The sequence below is a fragment of the Sphaerodactylus townsendi genome, linkage group LG03 (genome assembly GCF_021028975.2).
Source record: "Sphaerodactylus townsendi isolate TG3544 linkage group LG03, MPM_Stown_v2.3, whole genome shotgun sequence".
Taxonomy (NCBI): Eukaryota; Metazoa; Chordata; class Lepidosauria; order Squamata; family Sphaerodactylidae; genus Sphaerodactylus; species Sphaerodactylus townsendi.
Genome location: NC_059427.1, coordinates 140,885,981 through 140,905,791, shown reverse-complemented (window position 1 = coordinate 140,905,791; position 19,811 = coordinate 140,885,981). Strand labels below are relative to the sequence as shown.

General features: G+C 45.8%; 1 protein-coding gene across 14 annotated transcripts in view; it reads right to left on the bottom strand.

The window, feature by feature from the left end:
- Positions 1-1,209: 1,209 nt before the first annotated feature.
- The window catches only part of SMARCC2 (SWI/SNF related, matrix associated, actin dependent regulator of chromatin subfamily c member 2), a 48,948-nt gene continuing 30,346 nt past the window's right edge, over positions 1,210-19,811 (bottom strand). For 2 of the 14 annotated variants that reach the window (XM_048488542.1, XM_048488554.1), the window contains 11 exons: positions 17,922-18,041; positions 17,775-17,837; positions 15,471-15,729; positions 12,604-12,927; positions 11,876-11,937; positions 10,857-10,986; positions 9,156-9,322; positions 8,068-8,202; positions 7,265-7,640; positions 3,840-3,923; positions 1,210-1,699 (listed from right to left, as the gene is read on the bottom strand). In XM_048488542.1, coding sequence (XP_048344499.1) covers positions 1,623-1,699; positions 3,840-3,923; positions 7,265-7,640; positions 8,068-8,202; positions 9,156-9,322; positions 10,857-10,986; positions 11,876-11,937; positions 12,604-12,927; positions 15,471-15,729; positions 17,775-17,837; positions 17,922-18,041 — 1,797 coding nt within the window. In that variant the 3' untranslated portion in view covers positions 1,210-1,622. Of the gene's footprint in view, positions 1,700-3,554; positions 3,924-7,264; positions 7,641-8,067; positions 8,203-9,155; positions 9,323-10,856; positions 10,987-11,875; positions 11,941-12,603; positions 12,928-15,470; positions 15,730-17,774; positions 17,838-17,921; positions 18,042-19,811 lie in introns of all 14 variants that reach the window. The other 12 variants (XM_048488547.1, XM_048488552.1, XM_048488544.1 and 9 more) reach the window with 11 other exon arrangements.

Below are 19,811 nucleotides of genomic sequence, written 5' to 3'. Positions count from 1 at the left end.
TGCCTGCCCCCCCCTTCCCGTTTTTTGCCATCAAGTCACAGCTGACCTATGGTGACCCTGTAGGGTTTTGTTTATTTATGTATTTGCATGCCACCTTTCCCCTCACAAGTTCAGGGCAGCTTCCAACATATAAATACAACGAAGGCAAGGGATGTATAGAGGTGGTTTCCCATTGTTTGCATCTGCACAGTGACCATGGTATTCCTTGGTGGGTTCCCATCTAAACAGAAAAAGATTGGTTTTTATACCCTGCTTTTCTCTTATCTTAAGGGAGTCTCAAAGCAACTTACAATCACAATCTCTTCTTCTCCCCTCAACAGACATCTTGTGAAATCAGTGGGGCTCACAGAGTTCTGAGAGAAGTCAGACCAGCCTGAGGGTGTCTAGCAGGCCTCATGTGGAGGAGTGGGGAATCAAACTAGTTCTCCACATTAGAGTCAGCTGTTCTTAATCGTCACACCACCCTGGCTCTCAAATACTCAGCAGGGCCAAGGTATGAAAATCCAAAGCTCCGATAACCATTCTTGGAAACATCTGTGATGTTATCAGCTTATTTCTAAGACTGGATTTGTTTTTGTTAAGCAGGAATATATGAGAGGAGTCTTGCTTAAAAAAAAATTCATGCCCCTGCCAAACTTGGCTTCTTTGCTTCCACAAACAGATGGGAAGGCTATCCTGTCCTTTCCACACACATGCACACACACACGCAGGGCATCTATTAAGAGCCTAATATGGGAGACTGCCTGGCACAGAAATAATGGCACCAAATAAAGGCAACAGCACAGTTGCATGTGTGTCTGAAAGGGATGGGATTGAGTGGTGTTCAGAGGAAGAGGGACAGAGAAAAAAGCATTCCAGATTCCACTGCCAAACAATTGGAACTATGGACTGGTGCACTGGACTGTAAAATTCAGGAGTAACTGGGACACTTGATAAGGATAACCAAACTTCTCTGTAACAGCAACACAGCTAGCCACTGCTACCAATTCATTCATATTAAGCCTAGCTAGCATTTCATTTCACATCAACAATTGGCTGCTACAATTCTTAGCCATCATAAGAAATAGATTATACCTCTTGGAGAAAGCATCTATAAATACTCTGGGAAATAAGCTTCAGCACAAGTTTTCAGTTTAGAAATCCTTCAAAGAATACTTCTATACCCCTCACCCACGACACTACAGTTTCCCATTTGGGAGAAGAGAAATGTTTACTGTAATTTTTTAATTTTTTTTTAAAAAAAGGCAAGACAGACACATAGGGGGAGTTAAACTCCCTTTTCAACCAGGTTTAAAATCAAAGCCCCCTATAAATAGCGTTGGCTGTTTGGAGATAGAGACGTCCCCCCCACCCCCACCAATTAGAAACACCTTTAAATAAAAATTCTTGGTACAACTGGTTACAAAAAAAAGCATTGGAAACAACAGCTGGGACAGAGACACGCAGGAGGAGAAGGGAAGTCAACAGAGGCAGATTCTTTTCCATCCTCAGAGAACTGTTTTGAAGCTTTCTGAAAACCCACCCAACCAGAATTCATGTTAAACACGATTTGGGGGTTCTGTCCTTCCACCTGGTGACAGCTGGTCAAGGAAGCATCTGGAAGAAGAGCAGCTCATAGCTTCTCACTGTGTGGGTGGGACTGGCGTGGCCGTGCTGGGGCTGGGAGCGAGAGGGTCTGGTGGCAGTGACGGTCCTTGATCTGCAGGAATGGAAGGAGATGGCACATTACCACAGGGTTGGCTGATATACAAAGGGTGCGTGACAGACGGCAGGAAAGACCTTGGCTGTTTTTCCTTTGCATAATGAGCACATACAGACATTCTGAAAGTCAGTGAAGTTTCTGGTCTCGTTTGCTGGAAAACTGGGAGCAGCTCCTCAACAAGAGAATCTGAACTTTAGCACTCTGTAAAAGGAAGATTGGAAAGCAAGATCCCCTAGCCCATATGCTACCCTGTTGGGCACATGCTTCATGCCATCAGACAACATTTTAGAGCCGGGTTCGTGCCTATTCCCAACTGGGAAGCATTGTCTCCCCACTCGCTATCCTAAAATGACATGGTCCTTAAAAACACTGTACTATCTGCCAGTCTCAGTCAGACCCGAAAAGACGGAACTCAGATTAACACAACATCTAGCTGCTCCTTTGCTAGTTTTTATCTGTTAAGAAAAGGATTTGCTATTATATTTTGTTTATTATTTTTTTTGTCAATCAGCTGTGTTATCCGGTTCACCCTCCGGCTGATTAAGAACCTATAAAGTGTATTAAAAATACAGTGTTGCTCCTTCTGGCTAAGTGAGAACCCACAATCTAATATTTGTAATTAACTAGCTCAAACTGTTTGCAAAAGGAAGAAAAAGCAAGATTCAAACATGGTATCTATTGCACTAGCAAAAGTACTTAAACAAAACCAAGCCATGCTAAAAATACTACATACTACATAGGAGGTGTATTTTCTTCAAGCAGCAGTCATGCGAAATGCCAGTTTCACGAGTTCTCCTAAGCAATGCTGTATAATCCTATGTTTTAAATTACTTCTCTGTAACTAAATTTAATGTTGCAAAATTAAAGAAAAATATAAACACTGCCAGTTTGAGAAGACAACACTGACGTGGATGAGGCAACCGCAGACTATGGGTTGGATTCTACAGCTATGCTGCACTAACAGTAGCTTTTCTCTAGCACAAAGAAACATGTGCCGGTTCCATTGATGCAAGGCTCTCTCCCATTGAAGTAAAGGTAAAGTTTCCCCTTCAGTCATATCCGACCCTGGGGTACCACTGCAATCAGTGATTTCATAGGCAAGCCACTTTTGTGGGGTAGTTTGCCATTGCTTTCCCCGGCTGTTCTTTACCCCCTAGCTATGAGCTGGGTACTTTTACTGACCAAGAAATAGATGGATGGCTGAGTTGACCATGAGCCAGCTGCCAGGATATCTGAACCACAGGGGGCTTGAACGCCTGACCGTGTGAGTGGCAGTGCAAGCACTTAACCACTACGCCACGCGGCTCTCCCATTAGTGTGCCATAACGGCAATGTCCAATCTCCTTCTTTTACTCCAAAGTATTTTAAATGTGAGAAGGACACAATGTGGGCTCATGGTAAAATACCATGACCTCCTTTCTAAAGAAGAGTTAATTCCTCTCTTCCTACATCGAACATCTCTAGATTAAGCACTGGGGCTGATGATGAACACATGGCAATTTTTAGCTGGACGTCATTATTCATTTTAATCAACTTAGAACCTAACTGAGTGCAGAATAAATGAATTGGGTTTTTTTCCCCCTGCCTTTTCACTTGGGTGTACAACAAAGAAACTGACTCGCTTCACTCACAACATTTTCCTGTATAGAATCACTCCTGGGTCAGAAACAGCCTTTGAACACCATCACTTCCTTTGAGTGACGCGTTTATTTTGCCATGTGAAAATGGGAAGGATATGGTACGAAGGCCCCCAAGACCAATGACTTTATATAGCACCCTTGACTTTCTAATGCAAAACAACGTCTCCCTCCTCCCACTGCCAGCCCAACCTCACCTCTGGCCCAATTCTCACCTGATGAAAGACCAGCATTTGGAAGGAGGCTGCCCTGCATTGCCGCCACGATAGCTGGGCTCTGGGCAGCCGCGGAACCAAGAGGCGGCGGGGCAGCGGTGGGGTGCAGGGTGCTAGAGACGTTGATGACGGGTGGATTAGCCATGCTGCACGCAAGGTTACCATGCACTGGATGGATGGGCATGTTAGCAGGGAAGTTAATGCCGATGGAGTCTGTTACGTTACTAGCCATGCTAAATGGGATGGAGGCAGGCATTCCAAAAGGCAGAGCAGAGGGGATATTACCAGCCATGGCAGGGAGAACGCTTGCTGGGACCGCCCCAGGGAGGAGCTGGGACGATGGCTGCTGGCTAGGGAACGGAGGCTGGGCTTCAGAGAAAGAGAGATGGAGAGAAAGAGCTGATTGAGCATGACAATTATGTAGGCAAGCACAGGTTCAAACTGACTGTTTAGCTTCCACGAACATCTGACTGCACTGGACTCTTAGCACATGTGACCTGAGTAACGCACACCATACTTCATTTTGTCAGACTGGTCACCCTCTCCGCTTCTCAGGGAAATTTACTGTGTTTCTCCTGATGCGATACCACATTCTAAATTGTTCAACTTGTCATGTTAAATATACTTTGTTCAGATGACAACTCTAATTTCCTATTTCAACAATTCTTGTCCCATTACATTGCTTATTCAATGCATCATCCTACTGAATATTCTGTTTATATATAGGTTTATATTCTGTTATCCATTTTGAGTATCAGTAAGAAAGATGGACTAATAACATAAATAAATCAAATAAACCAATCCAGCCTCACAAGCTGTTGGAATAAAACTAGCTGCTTAAAAGGAAAATTTGCGAACCCCTCCTCCCATGAGGGACATATATAAATGTGCCATCCTAACATCAATTGGGGCCTTTTCTTTCTAGAACAGCAAAGAGCTCCCCATAAAAATCTGGAATTTTACCCACACAATACATTTTCTAGTCCTATTAGAAACCTTAATAAACTATTGCCAGCTGTGTATCATCAATGTACATCTCTGGCCTGTTTGTATCTTACTGCAGGAGTGAGAGACATTTCATTTTGCTCTGCGGCCAAGCAGCTCCAGTAACAGCCACATTAAGCCGTTGGTATCGGCCCTTCCCACATACATGTCACTTTAAATAGTGAGGGAGTTGAAGGAATTTACAACATCTGTGTAGTAATGTACGAACTGGGCATTTTGTATTAAACCACCACAACCTCCTGGAGGGTGGGGGTGGGGTGGGGTTGTGTGGCTCAAAAAGACATTGAGATGCTGAAGGGACCCAGAGCACCCTGGCCTGCCCCATCCTCAACCCACATCCTTCAGGCCTAAGTAGGCTTGGTAAATACCCTAGAAATTTGATAAAATTCGGATTCGGATTTATTCAGGCATAAAATTATCTATATGCCTGAATAAGACAAATAACATATTCAGATGTACCCGAATATTTGAGTATACCCAAAAAATTCAGGTCTGTCTGATTTTTTTTGTATTTTTGGTGTTTTTTCACTATTTGACCTGCAGGGGGTGCATTTTTAAAGCTAACGGCACCAAAATTTCAGGGTTTCATCCAGAGACTGTCCTGATGATACCACCCGAGCTTGGTGAAGTTTGGTTTGGCGGGGGGGGGGGGGGGCAAAGTTATGGATCCTCAAAGGGGTAGCCTCATCTCCTGTTAGCTCCCATTGGAAACAATGGGGGATGGGGACACCCCCTTTGGGGGTCCATAACTTTGGACCCACTGAACCACACTTCACCAAACTCGGGTGGTATCATCAGAACAGTTCCCGGATGATACTCTGAAATTTTGGTGTCACTAGCTTTACAAATGCACCCCCTGCAGGCCAAAATGCAAAAACATCAAAAAATACCAAAAAAGCCAAAATACCTTGCATTCGGATTTGTTCATATTCAGCCAGGACATATTCGGCCAATCTTGGCTCGTATATGCCCGAATCCCTCCAGATTCGGTCCAAATCCGGTATTTGTTGCATCCGAATCTCCAAGCCTAGACCTAAGCTTCTTGCACCACACAGATACAGCAAACTGGTTTGAGTCAGCACTAAAACCATCACTATTCTAGGTTAGAGTACTTTTAACCATTTGCTAATCAACTCGGGTCCCTTCCTGATTCCAACCACATTAGAGTAGTCATAAAGCAGCACAAGTAAACTTTTTAAAAAATGCTGATTGGGATGGTGATATCTAGGATTTTAATTTGTTTGTGTTTTATTCACTGTACCTTTTAATCAGTTACAGTAGAAAATAGTAATAAGTAAACGAATAAAACATTTAAATACATAGTTTGGAATGCTGCGCCTTTTGGAGGCACAGACGAGTTGTGATAGGGAAAAAACCCCCGTGCCTCCCCTTTAATTGATTCCTCTGCTGCCAGAAGACACACAGAAGATGGTGAGATTAGAACCATAAGGGCATAAATGTCAGGCCATGGGTCTGATGTGGGGGTTGGGAGCCTTGGGAGACTGTGAACTGCTTTGCCCTGCATTTTTGTTTCGCTTTCCAGGTGCCTTATCTCAGTTTGTGTTTCTGTGTGAATTTCTGGCTGATACTCTTCTCACAGGAAGGGGGGCGGGTTGAATTCCTGCGAGAACCCTTTTCTATATTATCACTGGAAGCTGTATCCAACCTTCAGATTACTCTTTTCAAACCATGCTCTACTTCGATTTCAGAAGTAAAGAAACCTTTGAACTTTTTACAAGTGTTTCATTGTCTGGTCAAGGGAGTCTTGACAATAAGACATCTCCAACTGGAGCACTGGAAGTTAAGAATGGGAAAGCTTCCTGGCGCACTTCAGTAGTGGCCTTCCACGGCCTTCCTCCAATTCTCATCAAGGCAAGCAATTTGGAAAGGAGTCATGAAAAGTTTGATGATGGAAGGGAGGGGATCCTTGGTGAGTCTAAAGAGGCTCTAAGGGGAGTCTAAAGAGAATCACATTGTTGAAAATATCCCAATAGGCCATTTAGTACAACTCCTTGTTCCGTTTACCAAAAGCATTGCCAGTGAGGCCAGTTCAACCTTTTGGAAGTTTTTAGCAAAGTCAAATTAAATCTTATATGGCAGTGCCCAAGACCAAATCAGCACAGTGGTCTACCTAGCCCAGTATTATCTACTCTGATTGGCAGAACTTCAACAAAACCTCAGCACTTCTTTCCCATCCCTGCTCCGTGAGATAATTTAACTGGGGATGCTAGAGGATGCTTACTGTGTAAAACTGTGGGCCCAACCATGGGGATGCCTATCTCTCATTTAGTTCAAATGGAAGTGTAAAGCTGTGTGGTTCAAAAGGGGTTCTTTCTGACTGTTCCCAGTTTGTTTTTAATCTGTTTTCATTGTACACCACTCAGAGGCGTATCTAAAGAAAATGTAGCCCGGTGCAAAAATCTGAGTTTTCCGTACCCCCCTCCACCCTCCCCCACCATGATTAAACAACTTTTTTGCACCAGGTCTTGAAGTCAGTGTATGTACCTGAGGGGAAGGGGGGGCATCCCCCCACATGACTAAATGGCTACAGCCCAGGGACATTTGACCCCATATGTTTCCCTGGGCGATATGCCCCTGAAAATCACTTGAGGCAATGAGGAAAAGTGGGAAATAAATAAGCCACCCAACTGTGGGCCTTCTCTCGTTCCTACTTTAATGGAACATGCAAAAAGTTGATTGCTTACCATGAGAACCTGCAGAAGGCTGCCCAGTTTGACTGGGCCCTGTTTGTGGTGCTCCAGCGGCTGCTGGTTGTGGCTGAACCGCCACTGGCTGCCCGATCTGTTCTGTCTGAGCCAGGCTGCTGGGCTGACCTAAAGAGCTGGTGGCTGGCACAGGTGTCTGGGAGGCAGGCATGGAATGAGCAGCTAGTGCCAGGGGAGCTCCCGAGGTCGGGAGGGACTGTGAGCCAGTGGGGAGAGAAGGTGGCGGCGGCTGCTGTTGCTGCTGCTGATGCATTTGTTGAAAATGCTGCTGACGAGCGCGCATCTCTGCATACTTGAGCTGCTCCATGTGGAAGGCTTGTCGGTCAGCCAGGAGCTGCTGTCTCTGGTACTCCAGCTACAGAAAAGTGAGCAAAAGGGTTACACATGCCAGAGTCTACCAAATCCCTTCATGCATTTTCCTTTCTTTTCCCCATTTCTTTTCTCTCCCGCATTCTTATACCATTACTATTTTAACATTACATAAGCAAAGAGTTCCAGGCAGATTCTGCTCCAGGCATCAGACAGACCAGATCTACCTCAAAGAAGCAATGTACCTGCAGGGTGTGACTTTAGACAATCTCCTGACCATGATTAAGAGGACTCCAGGCTGTCAGACACTAAGATTACAAACCTAACAACCATCACGAAGGGACGCTGGTAGCCCCAAATTTTGGGAAAGGTTCTCTTGACAACCAGCTACCCAACAACAGCCACCTCCCCAGAAAAACTGGCTTTGGGCAAAATAAACAGAGCGAACTTTGGGAGGACAAATCTGCACTTACTGCCTCACGCTCCCGATCCATGATGGTCTCCAGCTCCTCAAAGTGCCTCAACTTGATCTCAAGTTTCTTCATCTGTGTCTCCACCAGCAAGGCCACCAGGGACTTGATCTTACGCTCTTCCACTGCTGCCAAGTGCTGCAGAGGGAAAGGAAAGGAGACTGGAGCAAGGCCTTCCAGAATCCCACAAGGACTGAAACGCTGACATCTCCCAGCAGAAAAGCTGAAGGAATGACATCCTCCTAAGACACAGTCACCTCCAACAGTTCCTGCAACAGCCAAAAACTGAAGCCGTGATGTCTCGGATAAGGATGGCTGCCCATGTTTTACAAGTGTGATATGAAGAGTGCATCAACACATGGGGAAAGTGACCTAGAGCCCCTTGAAAGTGGGGGAATCCACTTCAGGGAGTGGCCTGCTGCGTATTTGCTCTCCCCAGGACCCTTATCCCAGTGGAGGGGTGCTTTTGCCAGCATGCTCTCATTGCTGTCCCCCTCCCCCCGGCACCGGAACGCCATGCTAGCTTTACCAATGTTACGCCAGTGGGCAGTAGCCCACACATAAGCCAGTCTTTGGGCTGATATAACTCCAGTGCAACCCACTGAGGTTTCTTGGAAGTGGGGAGTGTATCTGACTTGCCCATGCCGCCAGGAAACCTCTTTTCCTGGGGTGGTAGCCAGGTGCAGACAAGGCGATGCAGCTGGGCTGCCCGCCTCACAAAATAAATACACACACAAAAACAGGAGTTACATAAAAGCTGTGGTTTGCACAAACCACTTTTCATACCTTCCGCCTCAACAGCCTTACAGTCAGCTTGTAAGGCAGGCCAGTACTATCTTCATAGGGCAGATGAGGGGGCGTCACAGATTGGTTTTCTTGAAGTGACCAATTAAGTTTATAGATGAGGTTTGGTTTTAACACTCATTCAACTCATGCACTCCTTCATCCAGGACTCATGACTTTTGTAATTCACTTCCCCCCGCCCCTTCTCTAGAACAAAGCCTCGTGCAATACTGATCCAAAACTACAGCCCCATGTGTCAGTCTGGCCTACAAAGGCCGTAGCATCCAGTGATTCCCCTGGCCACTCACCTTTGCCTTTACTGCTGCAGCAGCCAGAGCAGCAGCTGCTGCAGTGGAGAGGTTACCTTCACCAATGTCCCTCTCCACCTTGGTCTTCCGTTCACCATCAGTCTCGGAAAGATCCTTGGGTCCCTCTTCCTGGCCATCTTTGGGCTCTTTCTCCCTGTCTCCATCAGCTGGAAAGCAAAGAACACGCCATGGGAACTGTGGCTAGGAACCTATGCGACTGCGGCTTGAGAGCAGAGTGGGAAAGAATCAGGTTGGGAGGGGGAATACCCATCGATACCCAGAGTTCTTCATTGCATCTTTGGTCATACATTCTGGGTTGTATCCAAACAACTGCCCACAGAAGGGGATGACAGCATGGACTTTCCCCCACATAATCCCTTTGGGGCCACCAGAAGATGCCTGAAGTTATGTGACCCATATGGACAAGAAGAAAAAACCAAGAGGCTGGTGGTGTGTATGAAGAGGGGAAATTGGGTGAAATTACTATTTCCTCTTCTACCAATGGAACTTCATGAGCAGAGGAGAGGGAGATTTCATCCCATTCTACCTAATCACTGCACACACACACACCCCACATCTGGGTGGCTTTCCTCCACATGGGCCTCACAGCTAGTAGTGTCCTCGTTCAAACAATGAAAAGGGATTGTGGAGGAAGGGAAACATGGAGGAAATCTACGTGCATTGCACTGACAGTTGTTGACTGGATACCAGCTTGGGAGACTGGTCTGACACCAATGAAACAACGGAGAGGGAGAGCTGCAGGAACTTCTTGAGTTTACTTCTCATTACTGCTGTTGTCATCAAAAGCAAAATATCCCACGTCACCCTGTCAACTTGTCCTCTGTCAACATGGCCACCCACACAACTGGCACAAACATGATTACAAACCTCTGGTTTTCCTGCCCACCCACACCATGCAAGCTTTCTAATCTTCTAGGAACCTGGGGTTATTGCACAAAGATGAAGGCAAAATATAACCATTGAGACATGTGGTCTCAATTTCCTAAGTAAGTTTAAGCTCCTACTTAACTAGCACTAGTACAAGTCCGGTCATATCCTGGAAGATAGTTCCAGAGGCTAGCTGTGTCAGTCTGCAGCTTAGCGACCAACAAGATTTGCTGTGTTTAAGCTTTCAAGATTCAAATCTCTTTTCTTCAGGTAACCTATCTGACAAAGGCAGCTTTGACTCTTGAACACTTAAGAACATAAGAACTAGCCTGCTGGATCAGACCAAAGTCCATCTAGTCCAGCACTCTGCTACTCGCAGTAGCCCACCAGGTGCCTTTGGGAGCTCACATGCAGGATGTGAAAGCAATGCTGCTCCTGAGGACCTGGTCTGCTAAGGCATTTGCAATCTCAGATCAAGGAGGATCAAGTTTGGTAGCCACAGATCTACTTCTCCTCCATAAATCTATCCAAGCCCTTTTTAAAGCTATCCAGGTTAGTGGCCATCACCACCTCCTGTGGCAGAATATTCCAAACACCAATCACACGTTGCGTGAAAAAATGTTTCCTTTTATTAGTCCTAATTCTTCCCCCCAGCATTTTCAATGGATGCCCCCTGGTTTTAGTATTGTGAGAAAGAGAGAAAAATTTCTCTCAGTCATTATTTTCTCTGTCAACACTTATACTATAAAAATCTTGTTGGTCTCTAAGATTCTGCCAGATTTGAATCTTCCATTCCCGGAAAGTGGTGCTTACCCATAGGATCCCCCTCGTTCTTGTCCATTTCCTTCTCTCCATCAGCCTCTTTGCTCTTATCCTCTTCTTTCCTAGGCACTTCTCCGAGTTTCTCTTTCACTTCTTCCTCCAAGGATCCTTCTCTTGGCTCCTGCATTGAGAGAAGGTCGTGATGCCAAAAGCTGCCGATGGCCACTCTAAAAATCACTATCCTTTCCCAGATCATGACCAGCAAGTACAGCTTGAACTTGTACACAGAGCACAAAAAACCCAGTTAGAAAAATCTCAGCACCGGAACAGAGCTTTATCCCTTCAGTCACCCAGACAGAAAACCTCAAAATAACACACGAGAAGCTTAATACATCAAAAGGCTTTGAGAAAAGGGATTGTTCCCAGTTGGATGTCACTGTGCTTTTCTTTAGAAGAAGAGTTGTGTTTTATACCCTGCTTTTTTTGTACTGTAAGGAGTTTCAAAGTGGCTTACAATCATCTCCCAAACCCTCATAATGGGCACCCTGAGAGGTAGGTGGGGCTGAGAGAGTTCTGAGAGAATTCTGACTGGCTCAAGGTCATCCAGCAGGCTTTATGTGGAGGAGTGGGGAAACAAACCTGTTTCTCCAGATTAGAGTCCACTGAAGGAATGGAGAATCAAACCGAGTTTTCCAGATTAAAGTCTACCGCTCTTTAACCACTGCACCATACTGGCTCTTTAGAGAGTTACAGACAGCCGCGGACAGCTTTGCAATCACACTGGAGGGGTTTCTTATAAGCCAACCCCTCATTTTACCACCTCCTCAACTATTCCCAGACCAGGGGTGTCCAATTCTGGTGCATCAGATGTTCATGGACTACAATTCCCATCAGCCCCTGCTGGCATGGCCAATTGGCTATGCCAGCAGGGGCTGATGGGAACTGTAATCCATGAACATCTGAAGCACCAGATAGAGCTGGACACCTCTGCCCTAGACCATGTCCCGGGGTTTAACTCAAATGCATTTCTGCCCAATATATATCAGGTTCTAGGCCTTGCCCTCCCGCACCTTCACCTCTTTCTTCTCCTCTGATGGTTGTGGTTCTGCCCGATTCTCATCTGTGCAGCTCTCTTCTGAGTGAGCAGTGGAGGGGAAAAAAAGATAAAACAAAAGATGCCAATATTAGAGCCAGTAAGTAATGGTCCCACCCAAGCTTTTTGTAGGGGAGGGGGGGAGGTGGAATAATGAATGGAAGTGGGAAGGAATGCTCTAAAAAGAACCAGGGAGTTCAGAAAAGTATGGAATCCTGTCTCCAGGGCCTTTACAAAGAACAACAGAGGAGGTGCCCTCTAAACCAAGGCCCAACAAACTCTTGCTCGGGCTCTGAGGCTGGGACTACATTATGGGACAAAAAAGATCCAAATGCCAATCTTCTCCACTGTTCCCTAGTTACTTAGTTCCAGCTTGAAACCAGATGTGCTCTAAGGAACATAGTTTATGATCTCATCCAACTCCTTGATCTAGCCCAGGGGTAGGGAACCTGCGGCTCTCCAGATGTTCAGGAACTACAATTCCCATCAGCCTCTGTCAGCATGGCCAATTGGCCATGCTGGTAGGGGCTGATGGGAATTGTAGTTCCTGAACATCTGGAGAGCCGCAGGTTCCCTACCCCTGATCTAGCCACTATACTCCTGGAAGAGAAGAGCTCTATCCACAATTCCCAGCCTTTAGCTGACCCGGTCCAATAGAGGGTGGGGAGGGGGGGTTAGATGGAGTGATAATGGGAAACCCCTTACCCTGAGCCAGGCGATTGAGTGTGAGCTCCAGGCCGGAAGCCAGGCCGGCTCTGGTCTCTTGCGTCTCGGCACCCTTCTTAGTCCCCACCGCACACGGGGCGAGGTCCAACGAGGGCACTTCACGGGTTGAAGCGCGGAAGGCGCCCCGCTCGCCCCCCTCACCTATTCTCTCCAGTTCATCGGATGTGGTCCCTGCAATTCCGCTGCTCTCCAGCCCAAATGCCGGGTCTGCCTTGCCTGTCACTTTGGCGGCTTCCTCCACCTTACGGACGTGAGCTTCGACCAAGGCTGTAGGCACCTCTTCCTTCATCTTGGAAAACTCCTCTGCAGAAGACACACTCCAGCTGAATGGCTCATTTCAGAGCAACAGCTGAGAAACAATATGGGCAATGTGGTTTTAGGGAGAAGGGTAGACTAGGGTGGAATAGCCCCGTTGCTGGAGTCCCGCGGATGATGATGCAGCAGCTGCAGGATGGGCAGGGAAGCACTTGTGACACAGAGCCAATGGAAATGGACCTTTCACTTCAGGGGAGATCTGCTCTAGCATCCAGTGGTGGGATCTAGAGTCCAGCGGCCCAGACTTTTGTCACCCAACATACCACGACCTAATCAGTTCTTGGGTGCACCTTCCTAGTGTTAGGACTTTCACAATCTGTGAAAATCTCACATATCCACCATTGCACGTTGTGGCCATACGTTACTATTTTTTTAATAATATACTACTCGCAAACATGTGCAGGCACATGTCACGAGGAACTGCTGATTGACCAAAGCCTATACTTGTACTGGGATATTAATGTTTGAGCAGCACTGCAAGAAGTGGCCTTATTTCCCTCACAGATTGGATTTATATTCCACCTTCCTCTCCTGTAAGGAGTCTCAAGGTGACCTACAAGCTCTTTTCCCTTCTTTGTCCCACAACAGACACTTTATAAGGTAGGTGGGGCTGAAACAGTTCTGAGAGAACTGTGACTAGCCCATTCCAGCAGGAATGGGGGAGTGCGGAAACACATCTGGTTCACCAGATAAGCTTCTGCCACTCAGGTGGAGGCATGGGGAATCAAACTCATTTCTCTGGATTAGAATCCACCTGCTTTTAACCACTACACCATGCTGGCCCCACAAGGCGAGGCAGGGCTCAGGCAGCAGGGAAGGGGCCAGGCAGAGGTGGGATCCAGCAGGTTCTCACAGGTTCCTGAGAGTAGGTTACTAATTATTTGTGTGTACCGAGAGGGGGTTACTAATTGGTGATTTGCCACATGATTTTTGCCTTAGTTACGCCCCTCCTCTCAGAAGTAGCGCGCAGAACTTGAAGCAGTCTAGCAGGAGGTGCACCGGCGTGCGTGGCAGCCTGCGCCTGCGTGCATTCGTTTCCCGCCCAAGGACCGGCACAGCGGCTGCGTCCTTGCCACTGCCCCGCCCAGGAATGGCCCACCCCCGGAATTCCCAGCCACGCCCCCTTTGTGCCCCGCCCTGCCCCATTGGTGCTACGCCACAGTTTGAATCCCACCACCATGGGAACCTGTTACTAAAATTTTTGGATCCCACCACTGGGGCCAGGGCACTTGAGCTGCAGTAGTCATGTTTCAGATAGCAGCATATTTGACACAGATCTAAGGCACTCGTGAAGCTAGAACAAAAAACAGATAAAGGTAGGAGACAACTGGATGTTCAGTTGATATGAAAAATATCATTTGTAACATCAGGAAATTTCCTTAAGAGAAAGAAAAAATTTTAGAGGAAGAAAAAATAGAAAGAATTATGGACAGTATGAAGAAGATAAGGATTGAAAAATATGTGGAATTAGAAAGAAAGGTTCTACTCAAATGGTACAGAACCCCAATACAACTAGCCTATATGATTAAAGGATTAAGCCCAAAATGTTGGCATTGTGGAGAAAAAGGAGCATATTATACTCATATGTGGATAGAATGTAAAATGGTGAAAAAGTTTTGGGAGAATATTTTGAAATATGTAGAACAGTTAGTAAAAGTGAAAATTGATGTAAATAATGATTTACTAATTGTGGGGATAATAGATGATATAAGAGTGAACAGAAGTTTGGAACCAATGTATAAAATAATGATCAGAGCAGCACACGCAGTGTTGGCGTTGGGCTGGAAAGATAACAAAAAATGGACAGTTTCAAAATGGTTGGAATACATTTGGGAGCAAATACAGTTAGAGATTTTTGAGAGACTGACAAAAAATATATTATGGCAAGAAAAAATAGAAGATATTATGAAGCTATGGACAATATATGAAAAATGGATGGAAGAAGCTGGATTTAACGAAGAACCATGGAATAAGAGAATAAGAAGAATGAACCTCCTGCTGCTTGCATGAAATAACCAATAGAAAAGAAGGGGGGAGGGGGGAGAAAAAGGAAAAATGTATAGATGGAACAAAGATATTGAATGTAACAAATGTACATATATTCTATACAATTAAAAAAATTCAAAAAAAAAAAAAAGGAAATTTCCTTACTGGTTCCCAGGACACAGACCTAAAATTCAGTATCCTGAGATCCTCAGCTTTCATTTTACATAACTCCAATTTATGACTGTAGAGAGCAGCTAGGTAATGCGTGGGTGGCACACTATACAGACTTGGGGCAGACAGCACTTCCAGTAATCAGAGGGATAATAGCACTGTGTCCTGCATTTATGCCGTGACCCTTCTACTAAAAGCCCAGCCACTTCCAAAATCCTTCCTCCTTCAAGTTCTTCCCAGTCCAGCTCTACCACCCCACCAGGTTTTGTGAAAAATAATAGTCTAGGAATTGGAATCAATTACATAATGGGTTCTGCTGGCATTTCTGGGCTTGCTAATTGGGGCAGATGTGCACAGGAAAGGAGGTCAATTACCTAGGGCCGACTTGGCTGCTGCAGATGCTACACGAGGGTCCACGACAGAAGCCAGGAATGCCACCGTGCTCATGACAGGGTTGCCTGACTGGCTGAAGGGGATGGGCTGGTAGGCTAAGGGTCCAAGGGAGGCCTCTGAGTCCTCCAGGTAAGGGTCCTCAATGGGGAGACGCAGGAAGTGTAGAATGCACTCGTCCTGAGTGCGGCTGCCAACGTGCTCGGAAACCTTGTTCCAGTCATCCTTGTACATCTCCAAGGCCTACAGATGAGGGGAGAAATAGACATCTGAATTAAAGGACAAGGATCAGAAGGAGTTAATCAGCAGTACGAACGCTGGATAATAACTGATTTGTTCTTTCTGTTGTTACTGCTCTTTTAAAAACTAAAACTCATTTTTTTCAAAAGATCTTTAATTTTTTTAAAAAAAGTTTCAGCTGTGACTTCTCTTTTAAAAACAGTATGATTTAAAGTGAAATCTGAACTTAATACAGGCCTTACAACTGAGCTTGTGATCAGTAGGAACTGTGGGAAAAACCACTGCCTTAGTGACTATATGGTACGTGCATTTTATATTATGGTTGGATTCTGGGTGGCAGAGGTCACCACAAGCGGCATCTACTAATCCATCTAGGTGACCTTTTACTCCTTTTTTGTGCTTTATGTTTACCTCCCATCCCAGTGACCTGATCATTAATTATCACCAGTCCTTGAGATTACTTTTGTAAGATAAGGGAGTACAGCACAGGTACATGACTAAGCAAACAGAAACCAACCCTGGACAGAGGCAGCATCTTCCAGAGTTGAATATTACCAGTACTTATATGTTTTACATGAGCACTGTTATCTAAAAATAAGTGCTGCACTATCATTGTCTAAAATACACAGCGTATCCTTTGATATAGTAGAAGTCTTAGGTTTTTAATCCATGTGTGTTATAGTTATAGTAATTAGAGGGCACTAATTCAGGAAGTATCCAAACAATTAATGAAAAAAATACAAGTTAAATTGGCCTTTTTGAAATAGCCTTGATTTAACTCAGTCTATCTGGCAGCAGCATTAGTGCATGCTGTACATCCGTGAAAATATTCAGAAGTTCAGCCTGCCTTTGAGTGCTTGTGTGAATCTTCATTGGAATTCAGTAGCCAAGGTTACAGTTGCGTCTAAATCAATATAATTGAAGCATAGTATTTTTAGAGTTTGAAGGTCTGATCAACCTTAGTCTGAGAGACACAGCTTCAAAACACTGTCAGTATAATTAACTATTTAATGCCTCAATTCACAGGCTGTGTGGAAATCTAAGAACTGGTGTGGATGTATCTGTGCCATAAAGACTTTTCCAACTTTAATTTTGTATACTTTTTCTTCTATGGAAAAGTAATCAAGTTTCAGATGACAACCACCAATCTTCCTATTCTAATCTGATTTTAACTGGGAAGATTTTAGACACCAAGGGAAAAGTTGAGTTTACCCTCTCAGCCTGGAGAAGCATGAACAGAAGGAAAAGGAGAAAGGAGTTTCCTGAGATATCTGGAAATCTAATGGAGGATCAATTAGAAACTGGTAGCAGATCCAAGCAAAAAAGAGAAAAAGGTAAACAGAGTAATTGGTCTTTGAATAACCAGGCCTGGGGAAGACATAGTGCTCAATCAAATTTTGTTACCATACCTTTACACAATTTCAAACATGGTTTTGATTACAAAGCTAAATTCTGTCTCCAGAGGACACGAGTCAGGAAACAACAGCAAAAGCTGCTTCTCCGCAGAGATTTTTTTGGTGAAGATATAATGTTGAAGCATGGTTAATACACAGATTGGATACTCAGAAATAAATTCATCATGGTTAAGGAAAACAAGGACACTAAAGGTATGATGTCGCATAAAGCCTCAATATCCAAGCCAGAATAAAAGATAAATTATTCTAGATGTCTTTTATTATCAGTATTATCTCTAAATAATTTAGAGTCTTCTCACGGAAGCATCTCTGCAAACTTTCGGAAAGGGTCATCTAACCTTTGCTGAATTGTGCTGGAAAAAATATCACTCTTGGACAAAGCAGAAAACAACACTAGTCTGAAAAAGAACTGTCAGCGTATGGGTATACAAAACATAAAGGCTTCAGAGATCCAACCGATCAACAAACAAACAATCCCTTTTTGCACTTGTTTTTAGCTTTTTCCTACTTCAATGCTGCTAAAAACAGTTTAAAAAGTTTAGTAAATAAAAACGGAGGGGGGATCCCCTACTAAGTGACATTAGGGGACGTTTTAACTGTATCATTTAACTGGAACCTTCTCTTTCTGCTCACCTCTAGCAGCAGCAGCGTCTCCTGCTCTGTCCACTCACGAGTAGCACTGGCAGCAGCTTTGCTCTGGGGGGAGGAAACCATACATGAGAACCCATCCCTCTCTGGGTAAGCGTCTGAGCATAGCCACACCCTCTGTCTTCTCTCTACCTTAGAGGGAGCATTCTTCTTGGTGTACATGTCAGTGCGCAGTCCAAAGTTTTGCATGTCTGGTGGCTTCTCCTTGCCTTTGTCCGGGAAGTTCAACATCTGCTGGGAAGCTGTGGTCTGCTGTGGGGAGGGGGGAGAATGAGCTCCATGAAGTATTAAAAATGAAGCCCCTCACTTGAAACCTTTTAAGCTTCACTTGAAAACTTCCTGCCAATGAGTTTCCGAAAAAACACACCCAACTCTTATTCTTATTTGTGACCAATTCACAGCAAAGACTACACTGTGCTTGCAAACAGTTTTATACTGTGACCAGAAATAAAGTCTATGAAAAAATACAATGGGAACTGGAAAACAAATTTCCCAGGCAGTGGCGTACCGCCAAGGGGGGGGGGGACGTGGGCGTGATGCACTGGGTGCGTGCCGGTGTGGGGGTGTGGCAGAGGCATTCCGGGGCATGGCAGGGGCGCAGGACACATGCATGCCCCGGTCACAGTTCCCCCTCTCTACGGCTCTGCTCCCAGGGCAACGGACAAGGCATGTCTACAGGAAATGATGCCTCCCCAAACATCCCAGTTTTGCCAAAGGGTGGCTGCAGGATGCCTGTGAAGATGGGGAGAGTTCTCCATCTCCATATCCGCCCCCACCCCATCTGCAAAGCTGGATCCCAGTTTTGCAAAAGGGGAGGGGAACCATCAGGGTGCCTATGAAGATGGGGAGCCCGTTGTGTGAAAAAATACAATGGGCTCTAGCAAGTGGGAACCAGCAAGTAGGGACTCGAGAAGACATTACCCCACTTTTCTTCTTCTGTTCTTCCCCTTCTTCTCTGCCATCCTGCCACCCCTTCTCTATTTTTGCACTGTTACCCCAACTCTCTTTCTGGCCCTTTACCTCAGATCTCTCCTTCTGCCTCACTATCCCAGCTCAGCCCGGCTATCCCAGCTCTCTCTTTCTCTGTCTTTCTGTCCTGCTACCCCAACTTTCTGCTCCCCTACCTCAGCTCTCTCTGTCTGCCCACTTATTCCAGCTCTCTCTTCCTCTCTTCTTACCCCACCTCTCTATTTATGTTTCTGCCACACTGCCCCAACTTTTGTTCTGTCTTTCTGGCCATCTATCCTAGCTCTCTCCTTCTCTCTTGCCTGGAGTGCTCTGGGTGGGTGTGGTAAGGCCTCTCGCCCCACAACCCCAGTCTCATTGCCTCAGCCAGAGCTGTTCTGGGTGCAGTGAGGCCTCCTCCCACAAACAGCCTGGGGCAGGGTGACTTGTCCAATCCTGGCTGCTGGTGCCGGGCTCACTGCTGACTTAATCAAGAGTTGGCTCAGGCAAGGAATAGTACAGCTCGTGAGGACCCCAGAGCTTTAAGATGTGTTACCAACTGAGTGAGAAGGAGTCTGGAAATTGTTGTCCTGTCAGCTCCCCTGTACGTGAGAAGTGGCACCCTCTAGACCAGCAATTCCCAACCAGGGTTCTGTGGTACCCTGGGGTGCCGTGAGCATGTCCCAGGGGTACCGCAGAAACACTACTGGCCCCCCTCATTTTTGTGGTGTCTCCCACTGGTGCCAGCAAGGACATGGAGCTGACCCAGGAGGCAGGGCCTGCCGTAAGGACAGCAGCCCCCCCCCCAGTGCTTCCCTTCACCCTGGCAGGGAAAGGTGGGGGGGTGGTGGTGGCAAGCAGGGGCACTGGGAGGGGAAGGTGGGGGGATGGCAGGGGTACCGTGAGATATGAAGAGTGAGGTCAAGGGTACCGTGATGTTGAAAAGGTTGGGAAACACTGCTCTAGACTACCTCTCCCATAGTCCTTTGCTTTTTCTGGTTCATCGTTCAGAACACACTGCTCAATTATATACTGAAATGGTAAATGGACATAGGTGGACAAATACTTGAGACAGTA